The sequence below is a fragment of the Scomber japonicus genome, chromosome 6, assembly GCF_027409825.1.
Source record: "Scomber japonicus isolate fScoJap1 chromosome 6, fScoJap1.pri, whole genome shotgun sequence".
NCBI lineage: Eukaryota > Metazoa > Chordata > Actinopteri > Scombriformes > Scombridae > Scomber > Scomber japonicus.
Genome location: NC_070583.1, coordinates 12,604,702 through 12,617,440, shown reverse-complemented (window position 1 = coordinate 12,617,440; position 12,739 = coordinate 12,604,702). Strand labels below are relative to the sequence as shown.

Below are 12,739 nucleotides of genomic sequence, written 5' to 3'. Positions count from 1 at the left end.
CCAGCATGGCGCATATAATCCAGAACTATTTTGATCAGACTCAGTGTTTAAATTCACAGATGGCTCTAAAGATCCTGATACAGGGTTTGCTGTGGCAGCAGTATATATCCCAAGGAGTGACTCACATATTAAGAAGAGGGTAATATCATCAGCCCTGCAGTGGATAGAATAGAAATAAATAAATATCAGTTATTGCACTTGGCAGCTTTTCAGCACGAACAAGGCAGACTGTCATTTAGAACAGAAATGATTAGTTAAATATTTCTTATAATGTATGTACAGGATAGTAATTGAAGGTATATCAATATACATTCAGCAAGTAGACTCACAAGTTCCATTAAGAAAAACTGAAGCTAAGACATATGCACAATCAGTATGAAAGGAGTGATGGAATATGATAATGAAACTGGAATGTATAATATACTTATACATGTCGGTGGTGGGAGGGTGGTTGGCTGGAAACGAAGCGAAACAATGTCATCACACATATGCCAATAAGTCACACGGGTCTCAAGGAAATAGTCAGGTGGGCAATAGGCAAAGAAAATGCACAAATTGTAGCCATTCCCCCAAAAGTCGAACATGGACTGCTAAGTTGTAGAAAATAAAATATCAAAAGAAATCATAGACTAGGGAAAGCAAAACACCATGGTTTTTCATTATCAGGTCTTTTGGAGAAAACAGCAGGCAAAATATTCAGTGACATTATTAAGTTTTTAAAATAAAATAATTCACATAAAATAATTGAATACTCCTCCAATAGTTTTCCCCCCTGCATGATCTCTTGTTCTACATTTACTCCAGTTGGTGGCCGTCATGCGCCTCTAAGCTAGTTTGCCAATCGCCAGTAAACACCAACGAAGAAGAGTTAAGAAAGAAAAAAAAAGAAAAAAAAAGGAACGTCCCCCTCTTCCCTCTGAAAATAGTTGGCATTGGCAACATAGAAGAGGAAGAGAGGTGGTCCCTCTCGCACATCAACACAAGGAGATGACTGACAGCTACATCATCTGTAACCCTTACACTTAACTGCCTCAATACGGAGTATATTTAGAGGTTTTCATTCCCTTAAGAGCATTATACATCAGACCGGAAACCTTAGCAAACCAACTACAACCCAAACGGTAAGAGACTCAAGCTAGCGCGTTAGCTTGAAATGACGCTAAGCTAATGTGTTGTTTAGTACGCAGTCTGATTTTAAACACAGCTGGCTTCAAGATTTTAGTTAACGTCAGACCTCCTTGATCCAAAAAACTATACTTCAACTAATTACTGTAAATCCTGATGGATGTTAGTTAGGTATTGTAGCTGTTGTATTAGCATAACTGTTTATGTTAGCATGAACGTTACAGTCAGGATTGCTTTCCAAATGCTTCATTGTCCGCCTTTCGTCCTTCTACAAAGTCAGAAGACACTGTTATCGTCATATGACAGTGTCATGAGTGTGTTCCCATCTCTAACCCAAGACTACAGCTCTAAAGTTGCACCAGCACTCTCTTGGTATCAGAGAGAGATCATTTAAATATACATGTTGCTGCTTCTAAATAAGATGTGCCTAAATATATGCAGGATAGTCAAGAAGAGTGAAAATGAAACTAAAGGCCTCTCACAATGGCATGGTTCCTGTCTTTGATGACCTAACAACTAGAATTGTGCAGGGCTGCAACTAACAATTATTGTGATTTTTCTCAATTCATCATTTTGATTCATGTGAAAGTGTCAGAAGAAAGATGGTGAAAAAGCCCAAAATAACATCCTCAAATATCTTCTTTTATCCATACCAACAGTCCAAAACCCAAAGATATTCAGTTTACTATAGTAGAGGACTAAAGAAACCAGAACAAATATTTACATATGAGACATTGCAAGCAGAATTTCAATCAAAACGAAAATACATTTTTAAAATACATGGTGATTTATGTGATAGTTTGCTACTAAATGACTGATCTATCCTGTGTTACTGATGAGCTGATGAACAAATCATTCTACACAGCCAAATGAACGGAGCAGCATTCCCTTCCCCTACGGCAGAGATGGCGGAGATGAACCGTATCCAGTATGAGCTGGAGTACACCGAGGGGATCAGTCAGAGGATGCGTATCCCTGAGATGCTCAAAGTGGCTCCTCAAGCCCACGAGGACCCTAGTCTTGGATCACAGGAGCTCCTCCACAGTGTCATAATGCAAGTCCCTGAGAGGATTGTGATTGCAGGTTGGTGTGCTGCAATATGTTCTGTTTGCTGTGTTGTTCAAAGTAATAAGGCACATTAAGTCTGTGTGTGAGTGACGGCTGACTGTAATCTGGCTGTCATGTGGCTTTTTTACAGCCATTGACTCATACTAGAGATCCTTCTATCAGTGGTTCAGGACTTTGTCCATGCTGCCCTCAAGGCCCATTTACTGGTCAAGATTAGAATAATCTCAATTATTTATATACAGTTAAACAAAAATGATGCATTGCTATACACAAAATATGAAAGTTGTCATTAGACATCATTCATCTTTAGCAATTAAAACACTGTTGGCCACTATTGTTTAAAATTGCAGTGTGGAACTCTTGCTTATAAATGAGCATCAGTTACATTCAAACGAGTTCACACATTGCAGATTAAGTCTATCACTGACAGATAAATCTCTGTTTTTCACAGTATACCAGAGTTTTTAACCTTTTTGATTTTCTTGTTTGACTGGATGAATGCAGACTTCTGATAAGCCCTCAGCTAACTTGAATATGGATACAATAATTTAATTGGGCAGCTTTTCTAGACTTTGCAAATGTCATCGGAACAAATGCACCAAATTCCGATAGTGAAGTATTTTTGGAGGGATTGTGTAACACTGAAATCAATTTATCCTCTGTTTTACAGCCACAACAATGGCGATAGAGTAGGCTACAGCAGTCTATGCTGTAAACACGTGTCGACAGTGTTTTTGTAATTACTTTTACAACTAGAAGGGAAAAACAACACTCAGGCTATAAATTATGTGTTTGCATCAATCTCTCATATGAAACTCCAATTCTCACCTTCCTTTATCAGGAGACAATAGTGATCCCCAGTTCACCAGACCCAGAGACCTGGATTTAATCCAGTCAACACCTTTAGAAACCCTGTCACTGAAGACTCCACCCAGAGTCCTCACCCTCAGTGACCGACCCCTAGATTTCATGGAAGAGGAGCAACGGACAGCTCCAGAAAGTGATGAGGTGGTAAGTGATAAAGCAGTAAATCATGTCTTACTAAGGACACTACATATAATCTACTCCTTGACAAGAATCATTTCCTAACAGTAAACCCCAGCCTGAATAAATAGCTGCCTTTATTTCTTACAGTTGAGGCCCCAAGGACGATTGCGCCGAGAGCGCTCAGCTAGTGAGAATGCAGCTGGCCGTCATAGCAGTCAGCTGACACGCAATGATTCCACGTGAGTATTGGCATGGGCATGCTGTTGTTACTCTGATACCAGATCCAGCTGTCCTGTTTGCAGTGGCATGTTGCATCTTTCTTCTGGTTCTATATTCTCATCTGTCCCTTTTGTCTCTGTTATATAGCTGGTTGCCTGATACTAATCCATTAACACCATGATTTTAAACTTTAAAAAATGTCCCTAATCTTGATTTAATCTCAGATACTATTAAATGGCAGGATGTTTGGAAAAGAAAAGAAAAAAATACTGCTGTTTAGTGTACAAAGGCATTTTAAGACCTCATCCCTCTCTCAACAACACCATAAGACACAGTACGAACACTAAGAGCATTAAAGGAAAGCTGTGATGCAGGTTTTAAATTTTTCAGGCAGAACTTTTCAGATTTCAAACATACCAGAATTGGGTTTACTTAATTACTTTTTTTCACAAATTAAAATTTAACTGATTTTCTTGCCCATGACTTTAGTCTGCATTTCCTTTTCCATTCGTTGTCTTGTTGGGTCTGTTATGTTAGTAAATCACTGTTACTGGATGACGGGTTCAGTCTCTGTTTATTTCATTTACATCAGTCTGCGATTTTTTACGAAGTCAGTAAAGTTGAGGTCAGTTTCTTTTCCTTATTTCTCTCCCTCTCCCCTCCTTCCCCTCTTTCCTCTTTTGTCTTTTTCTTCTCGTTTCCTCTGAATTGGCTGCTCTTAATGGTGGGCACTGAGCAGTGCGAACCCATCTTCCCCATCCACTGTGCACCCTTGCCCCCCTCTCACCGTGGCTGAAGAAGAACACAACCTGTACAGCGCTAGCGGTGTTTTATCTTTCATCCAGTCCACTACACGTCGGGCCTACCAGCAGGTCCTTGAGGTCTTGGATGAGAACCCTCGCAGGTGACCTAGTCATCCATTTTGCTAGTGCCGTGAGAATAGCACTTTTGCTTTGTTTTGCTTTGATTTAGAGCTAGCAGGATAGTTTTCACTAAATTTTGTTCAGTAGGTACAATACAGACTGCATCAGCTGTCTTAACTTTTGGAGTGTCTCACTGGATCTATAGTGCTTTGATTTCAAGCACGTGTTTAGTGACTGGGGTTTCACATGGTGTTTCTGAAGTGTTGTTTGGTCTTCATTGTTGTTGGAAGCTTAGGACTGATTATGCTGGAGACCTTTTGTGACCGTTTTCTAACTGACTGTTTCTAACCTCCAGTGACAATATTTATGCAGCCAAGTTTATCATGTGTGGACTTTAAATCTGACCAAGGCATCACTGCTAGACACTTTCAGCTTTGTAGCAGCTACTGAAGGACTGAATGTCAGGGGCAGTGTCAGTGCCGTCCTGTAGTGGTGATGGAATTACCTGACCTGTTTAAGTTGTTCAGGAACTACACTTTAGAATTAGCTTTTGGGAAGTCAGTGATCCTCTTTTTGAAAATTGGTTTGTCGCATTTTAGAATGAACAAAGATGTAGTGACACTGTATAAAAGAAGGCTTAGATGAAGTCAACTAGCACTGACCCCATGTTTTTCCTTAGACTTGCTCCCTAAACCCTACAGAATAATGACAGAAGGGTGCATCCAACTTCACAAGTGCCGATGCATCAGGAGAAACTGTATAACAAACTAAACAATGGCAAATTAAACTGACGGAGTGTGTGGAGCATATGAATGAATTTTATATCTCAGTATAAAGAACTTTAAAATACCTACACTTGTCAGCTTACAACTTCCTGCAATTATTTGAACTTTCGACTGTTTGACCTTCTTGAAGAAGACATGGTGTGAAGCAGAAACATACTCTGCACACTTCAGAAGTTTCATTTGCAAAACCTTCCTCCAAATCCGGCAGCTGGAAGGTATTTTTGTGGTCTGTTTCGGAGGGAAATTGAATGTATTTAAAAGATAGAATTGGAGGGATATGTAAGTAGTGTGTGCATGCATGCAACACAGTACCATGTGTATGTTATTCCATCTCTTATTTTTCCCTTCTCTCAACCCCGTCTTTCCCCACCTCTTTAGCAAACCATCACTGCGAGGGGGGTCGGCCTCAAGCTCCAACCCCCTGCATGAATCCAGGTAACTTCACCTGGTACTTAATCTTGATTCTGCTCCTCTTTGCTTTTTTTTCCCATCCTTTCCTACTTGTCATTCTCATCTCAGGCCAAGAATACTAGAATACTAGAAGTATTGCTGGAGGTTTGACCTTTCAAGAAATAGGATTTAGAAAGAAGAAATAAATGTGTGTGTGTACTGTGTGAGTATATATGATATACAGAGTGCTATTTGTGAAAACAGCAGAGGGTGGGATGTTTTTACCCAAATCTTTGCAAATCTCCTGCACTCCTGGTCTACTTACTGCATCATCACATAGCATAGATGTGGCATCATCTCTTTTGTCGCTCATTGTCAAATCCATCTCAGATTTTATTATTCGCACCATAAACTATTCTCATGTTGCAGCACTTTACTTGGATTATTTTTAAGTAGCCTATTTTTATTTTAGAGATCTTATTTGGTCTGTGGTGAAGCAGCATGAATCAGGAGAGGGGGAGCGGGACTTTTTTGTCCTCACTCGAGCGGGACTTTTTTGTCCTCTCTCGTGACAAAAATACTTCAGCAGAGGCAGGAATATATAGACCAGTGGAGGGGGTGGGGATCTTAACCCCCCCACACAAATTGCACTCTGTATGTATGTATGTATGTATGTATGTATGTATGTGTGTGTGTGTGTGTGTGTGTGTGTGTGTGTGTGTGTATGTGTATGTGTATGTATATATTGCTATGACTGATTTGAATGATTTTGTTCTTAAAATGACTGTTCTCATTTTAAGGCTTGCATTATCAACATATGAAGCCTCACTGGATGGGGGACCTGATGACATGACTGTGGTTGATGCAGCAACACTCCGACGTCAGGTCAGTATTTCACATCCACGCTATCTACTTTTTGGTACAAGAGCTGATCTCAGAACCATCCTGACTGAGAAAACGTTTTTCTTTTTTCTTTTTTTTACTACTTCTAGCTCATCAAGCTGAACCGGAGACTCCAACTTTTGGAGGAGGAGAACAAAGAGCGAGCAAAACGGGAGCTGATCCTGTACTCAGTCACTGTAGCTTTCTGGCTCGTCAACACCTGGGTGTGGTTGCGACGTTAGAGCCAAGCCTGTATTTCTGCCAGCGCCACAGAAGGGGAACGTACTATACTTTATTCTATGTGTCAAATGATTGCTAATCGCTGCACTCGGCCCGTGTGAGGAAGACCTCAACACGCGTAGAAGGCTTGTCACACACAGGGCAGATTTTTGTTAATTCATTTATTTAATACATATACAGTTTTATTTTTTTACTCTTCTGTTCATTATGTCTGTTCCGTTTTCTCATGTTTTGTTTTTATTACGAATCTTCTTGCTTGATGCTAAGCATGACTTGTTGTAAATACTTGTTGCAGAGATAGTATAGCTTGGTTCATCAGAATAGACAATGGAGCTGCAATGTGAAGGCGTAACTGAAGTTGAATATTTATTGCAGAGAGTAACATGTGGAATACAGAACTAAGAAATGTATTACAATTTAGTAAAACCATACACATGAACTGTTGTCCTGTATTTTTATTGACACATTAAATGAAATACACATCTCACTATAATCTTGCTGCTATGTGAAGAGGGAAAGTACTGTATCTTTCAACCATTAGCCATGTGTTGTATGATATTGAACTTTCTTTTTTCAGTTTTTATTTCAACTTAAAAATATTTAAAATCTAGTTATTAATATTTGTGTTATCCTATTATATAGGATGTTTTTCCAAAAGAAAACCTTGACCAAATCAGGTCAGAATTCAGTGTTTTCACAACTGACGACCATAAAAAAAAAAACTGGATATATATTTCTTAAACACAACTACGCTAGACAATGAACTCAAACTATTGTATTTGTTTATAACGGCTAAATATCAATTTTTTAAATAAAAAATGATGGCCTGATTGAGCTTCTTCACGGTCTGACTTGATCAGACTTTTGGCCATCAGCATAAAGTAGTATTTTATCTGAAGCTGTGGGAGACTAGACTAATCTTACAAAAGTACTGTCAGTCCAACTCCTCAATCAGGCAGTGTGGTGGAGATATTTGGTTTGTTTTCAACTTTGCCAGAGGTTCAAAATTCTGTGGCTCAAGGGCGTCCCCATGCTCTGGGTACACCAAAGATGAATCATTGGCATTTGATTTGTTGCAGGCACTCCTCAAGAACACTGAATTTTTGTATGGACCAGAAAAAGAGATGCTGTCACTCTGATCACCAGTTGACTCATCCTCATCACTGCCGACTGATATAACCTCTATTTTCGGTTTGTGTGCTTGATGAGAAGAAATCAGTGCAGTGAAGTCATCTGTGTCCACATCATCCAAATCAGGCAGATCATCAATAAACAGTGAGGAAGGTGGTGGAAGGTGAATAGTTTCCAGCTGCTCTGCATCCCCCAGTTCAGTCACCAGTGGCCCAGGAACATGTGCTTTTACAACTTCATTTGCTTCAGGAGGAGCTGCACTGACCAGAGGATGCTGTTTCTTCTCACACTGCTCATTCTTTAGCTCCACTGTGCTTGCCTGCGTTCTCTGTGCTTCATTGTACTCAAGCTGGATTCTACATGACTGGTTTTGTTGATCTTCATTTTGCTCTTTCTCTAACATCTCTCCTGCTGTGTTTTCTTCCTGTCGTGCTGTCTGCTCTGGATTCACTGCCTTTTTCTCTTCTCTCACTGACTCTTTTATCTGTTTGTCATCTTTGTCTACCCCTTCACCCAGCTGCTCTGCTTCTACATATTCATTGTTTGGCTTCTGTTCATTGGGCCCCTGCATTGTCTGACTCTCTAAGAACTCCTTATGGGCGTCCAGGGAGTCCTGCACAAAAGCTTGGATCTTCTCTTCTTGTGGTTCCTCACATGGAGCCTCTGGAGTGATGAAAACCCCAGTGTTTCCTGTAATGAAACAGATCACACTGTTTAAAACTGCAAATTTTACATCTGTGTGCATGTGAGTGGGAAAACTATGCTCACCTTTCTCCTGTAGCTCTCTTAGGCGGCGTCTCTCCAGGGCTTTCTTCCGAATCATTGCAATGCCATCCAAGCTGTCCTGGATTTTCCTCCTCTCTCGTGTTTCCCATTGCTCCCTCTCTTTTTGCTCTGCTTCAAGCCCTCCTAGTGCCCATGCCTCTGCACATGCCCTGTCTTTAGGGAACACAGGGCGATCATCGAGGAAGGTGAGTTGCTTGAGGCGCACAATCATGGTCTTCCTGTAGTTGGGGATTTTTTTCCGCACATCATTTCCCATTAGATTTAGGACTCGAAGTTCTGGCATGGCCTCGAGTACAGGAAGAATCTCAGGGCAATTTAATAAGTTGTGAGACATATCCAGCACACTGATGGACAGACATAGACTCAGGTGCTTTATGTCCTCAGCTGTCTTCAGCTTGTTATGGGCAATCTGTAGAGTGCTCAGGTCAGGAAGACAGGATATATTCTCTATGGTGTGTATGTAGTTGTTGGAGACGTTCAGGGTGCAGAGCTTTTGCAGAGGCTCAAGGTTTTCCATCTTGTATATGAGGTTCTGCTGAAGGAACAAGCAACGCAGATCAGTCTGGGCATTCAGGTTTTCAATGCGTTGCAGCCCATTGCTTTCCAGCCAGAGACACTTCAGTCCTGTGTACTCCTCTAAATTCTCAATGGTGGAGAAACCTTTGAAATGCAAATACAAAGTGTCATTCAGGCAAGGTGTTATGTAAAGTTTGTGCTGCTTACAATGGTCCTTCAAAAATTTCTTGGTCATTCGTGGCCCTGTTAGTTTTTCACTTTTCTGTTGGTGTGGGCTTTGCAGATTTTTGTCGTTTTCCGTGTTTACTTGAGCTCCATCCCATATCATGGCATCCACTTTGGTAACGTTAACGTTAGACGTTTTTTCGGCGTCTCCACTTTCCATTTGTGCCGCTGTCTCCTCTTTATCTCCCACAGTTTCAGTGACTCCTGCAGAGGACATCGATAAAACTGAGAAACAAATGAACAAATGAGAGAAAAGGAAATATCATATACTTATTTGTATATGTTTTATGGCAGTTTCAGAGTTGTAATAGTCCAGTTTATTCCAGTCAACGGCTCGCTGTTGGCTAGCGTTGGGTATCGTTTATGTTTGTTTCCATGGTAACGCGTGGGCCGGATATAGTTTCTTGTTGCTTGTCGGATAATTTGAGGTGTAACACGCAGTGAGTCAAACATGGCGTCGGGATACATACTAAATCGCGGTGCGCTAACATTAGGCATTCACTGCCAGCGTGTTAGCAGGAGTGTCACGGTTACACAAGTTAGAGAGAAAAAACGATGGATGAGAGCGTACACTTACCTCATGGCGAAGAAGTTAAAGCTTGAAGGACCTCCGCCACCGAAGCCACGGTGAGGCTAACGTTAGCTAACACAGGCTTTCTAGAGAGCACCTCAAGGCCATTCATGTTCTTGACATTTAATTTGTTGCGTGTCCAGTAACCACTCATATAGAAAACATTGTAGTAACATTACATTTACAGTCCATACAGACAAACTTTTTTTTTAGACTGAAACAAGGCAGCTAGAAATAATGTGCACACAGAGGAATTATGTCTGTCAGGTCGGTTTTTCCTCCAAATGTAGCTTCTCACATCATCTAGGACCCTGAGGTTACTTTCAGATCTAGAATATATTGATATTTAGCGGCCGAGTCTATGTTTTTTTTTAACCACTTGAAAATGTGTAGTATCAAACAGCTTTAACGGTGTTTAAACCCATTTTCAAATTTGTGAAACATTTTATGATTCTTATGAAAACTTCAAAAGTTGCTACCCATGGACTTGTCAAATCTTGTCAAAAAGTTTAGTGGGTTTTGATATGGACTATGAAATTACCCCTATTTCTGTTTTCATAAGTAAAGTACAGGTTCAAACAGCATTAACGCTTTTGCTACAATGTGGAACACCTCTTAAGTGTTACTGGTGACTTCAGCATTGTCATCATCATTATTAAATTAAAGACTTTACAATAATTATATTCTAGTGTCACAAACAAGCCATTGTGTTTGCCATTGAATAAAATCTTGAAAATCCAGGTCAGTTAGGAGAAACTTTGGTGGCTATTTGTCCAAGCGATTTCTATAATGCATTCACAGTAAATAAGAATGTCTGTGCTACTTACTATGGTCACTGCTCAAATACACACACTTAATGTAATCAATGATTTTACATCAGTGCAGAAGCCACAGTTCAGAATTTGAGGAGGACAATTTAAATGTCCCTTCTGTAAGGTTTTGTGCAGGAAATAAGCACTCTGAATTAACTCAATGTTTGAATTGATTTCAGCTCTCAGCATCCTAACTGGGATTACCATGCAGAGGTTCAGGCTTTCAGCACCCGCCTTCACGAGAACTTCTCCCTGCAGCTACTGAAAACAGCCTTCATTAATCCCTGTTACCTTCAGGCGGAGCAAGCGAGGAGGCAGGGTTTAGGCGTGGACTCTGAGCTCACCGCTCTTGATCTGAAAAATAATATTGAGCTGAGTGCAAAAGGAGCAGATTTCACCAAAAGCTTCCTGACTGATTGGTGCAGGGCCAGCTTCCCGAGCCTGCCGAGTGATGGGGTGCAAAGTATCGTTGGGCACCTCAGTAGTTCAGCAGTTGTGCCCAATGTGGCGAGAAACCTTGGCATTGAAGATCTAGCAATGAGCGAGGTATTCCCTGTTCCTGATGATGTGCTTCATTCTACATTCATGGCAGTGATTGGAGCTCTATTGGAGAGCAGCGGAGCAGAGCGAACAGGATTTTTCCTCAGGGTGAGTTTCGCTGCACATTGCAGAAATAAAACTCTGTTTACTTGGCTCTATTATCTGTTCAAAAAACCAAGTTAGTATGATACTTTTATTGCTTTTCTCAACAACCTCCACCTCCCCCCTTCTCCCCAGGATTTCCTGGTCACTCAGCTGATAGGAAAGGACTTGTTTGATATGTGGACAGTGGTTAATCCCATGGGGCTTCTAATGAAGGAGCTTTCTAAGAGGAACATAGTTCTTCCAGAGCCCCGCCTCATCAGATCTGCTGGAGCCAGCACCGTCCTTCCCCTCTACTTTGTTGGCTTGTACAGGTATGTGTGCCGTCATGATTGTTGGTACTCAAAGTACAATGAATGAGTATTCTTTTTTTCAATGGAGGTGTAAATCAGAGCCCACATGTCCTAATGATTGTGTAACATCATCAACACTGAGGTTGTAGGAATATGCAGAGAATTTATAATATGCTTAATAGTTTGGTGCTTGTGTGTTATTTGTATGTCATATTTATTTTGTCAATCTTGTCACCTATGTATGGATTCAGCGATAAGAAGCTCCTCGCTCAGGGTCCAGGAGAGACAATTGTTGCAGCGGAAGAGGAGGCAGCTCGCGTGGCCCTGCGGAAACTCTACGGCTACACTGAAAACCGTCGACCCTTTGACTTTTCTCCACAGCAGCAGCATGAGCAGCCATTAATTCAGTCAGCCAGCAGCAGTTAATGAAGTAACATCTCCTACCATGTTGCTACAAAGAAAGTGAACCATCTACCTTGTTGAAAATTGGTCTAGATATGTACTTCTTTGTATCCATTCTGATGTCATAAGTATTTAAATGTTTGACTAGAAAAAGAAAGGCAAAATAAGTGAGATTGTCCTAACAATAACAACACAACAATAAGCAATCAAATAAAGCAATCTAAATTAATTTTAAAATAATCTGATAACATGTTCAAAAGTCAACTGGTCCTGGTCACCCTGGCTAATTACCTACAGATTAAGCAGCCCATGCTACCAAAAAGTCTGGCAAATTATATCTGATCATATTTGTAAATAATACCATTTGGGTTACTTGATATTCTTTCATATTATGTTGCTCATCTGTAATAAAATATTCATAAGTATGTATCGTTGAATCATAACTATTTTCTTTTGTGTCACTCTTATGAGAAATTTGTGTGCGGATATTTATTTGCTATTACTGTGTTCCAGCATTCTACACCATACAATCCACAAGGTCAAAATGTAGGTTATGTGAATAAGTGTTTCCATTTAAATTCTAAACAGGTCATGTGATTTAGTATCTAAGCAAGTACAGATATCTTTCACACATCTGTATGGAACCATTAAATTGCTGGCTCTAAGTCTAGCCTATCTAAATGGTTCAAGTTGTCCACCTACTTAAGGACCTTTCTTTGAATTTGAATGCTGCAAAGGACTACACTGATATCTTTCTTTTTGCCATAATGTCCTTTTTATTAGAGATCATTTACATGTATAG

At 40.3% G+C, this 12,739-nt stretch overlaps 3 protein-coding genes across 5 annotated transcripts; 2 read left to right on the top strand and 1 right to left on the bottom strand.

Annotated features, from left to right (window-relative positions):
- The first annotated feature begins 893 nt into the window (after nt 1–893).
- Nucleotides 894–6,998, top strand: mffa (mitochondrial fission factor a). Of its 3 annotated transcripts, XM_053321444.1 has the most exons (8): nt 894–1,121; nt 1,991–2,208; nt 3,035–3,204; nt 3,328–3,419; nt 4,139–4,303; nt 5,426–5,482; nt 6,238–6,322; nt 6,430–6,998. In XM_053321444.1, exons 2-8 carry the CDS (start codon nt 1,995–1,997, stop codon nt 6,559–6,561), a joined length of 915 nt encoding a protein of 304 aa, XP_053177419.1. In that variant the 5' UTR covers nt 894–1,121; nt 1,991–1,994; the 3' UTR covers nt 6,562–6,998. The 3 variants fall into 3 exon arrangements, with proteins under 3 accessions (XP_053177419.1, XP_053177420.1, XP_053177421.1); XM_053321445.1 differs by lacking the exon at nt 4,139–4,303; XM_053321446.1 differs by lacking the exons at nt 4,139–4,303; nt 5,426–5,482.
- A 495-nt stretch (nt 6,999–7,493) lies between these two features.
- On the bottom strand, nt 7,494–9,434 carry dnaaf1 (dynein axonemal assembly factor 1). The gene is made up of 2 exons (XM_053320147.1): nt 8,400–9,434; nt 7,494–8,339 (listed from the first exon to the last, which is right to left on the bottom strand). Exons 1-2 carry the CDS (start codon nt 9,432–9,434, stop codon nt 7,494–7,496), a joined length of 1,881 nt encoding a protein of 626 aa, XP_053176122.1.
- Nucleotides 9,435–9,662: 228 nt separating this feature from the next.
- mrpl44 (mitochondrial ribosomal protein L44) lies at nt 9,663–12,358 on the top strand. The gene is made up of 4 exons (XM_053321443.1): nt 9,663–9,844; nt 10,780–11,248; nt 11,378–11,556; nt 11,787–12,358. The coding sequence occupies exons 1-4, from the start codon at nt 9,669–9,671 to the stop codon at nt 11,959–11,961; spliced, it is 999 nt and encodes a 332-aa protein (XP_053177418.1). The 5' UTR covers nt 9,663–9,668; the 3' UTR covers nt 11,962–12,358.
- The last annotated feature ends 381 nt before the right edge of the window (nt 12,359–12,739 follow it).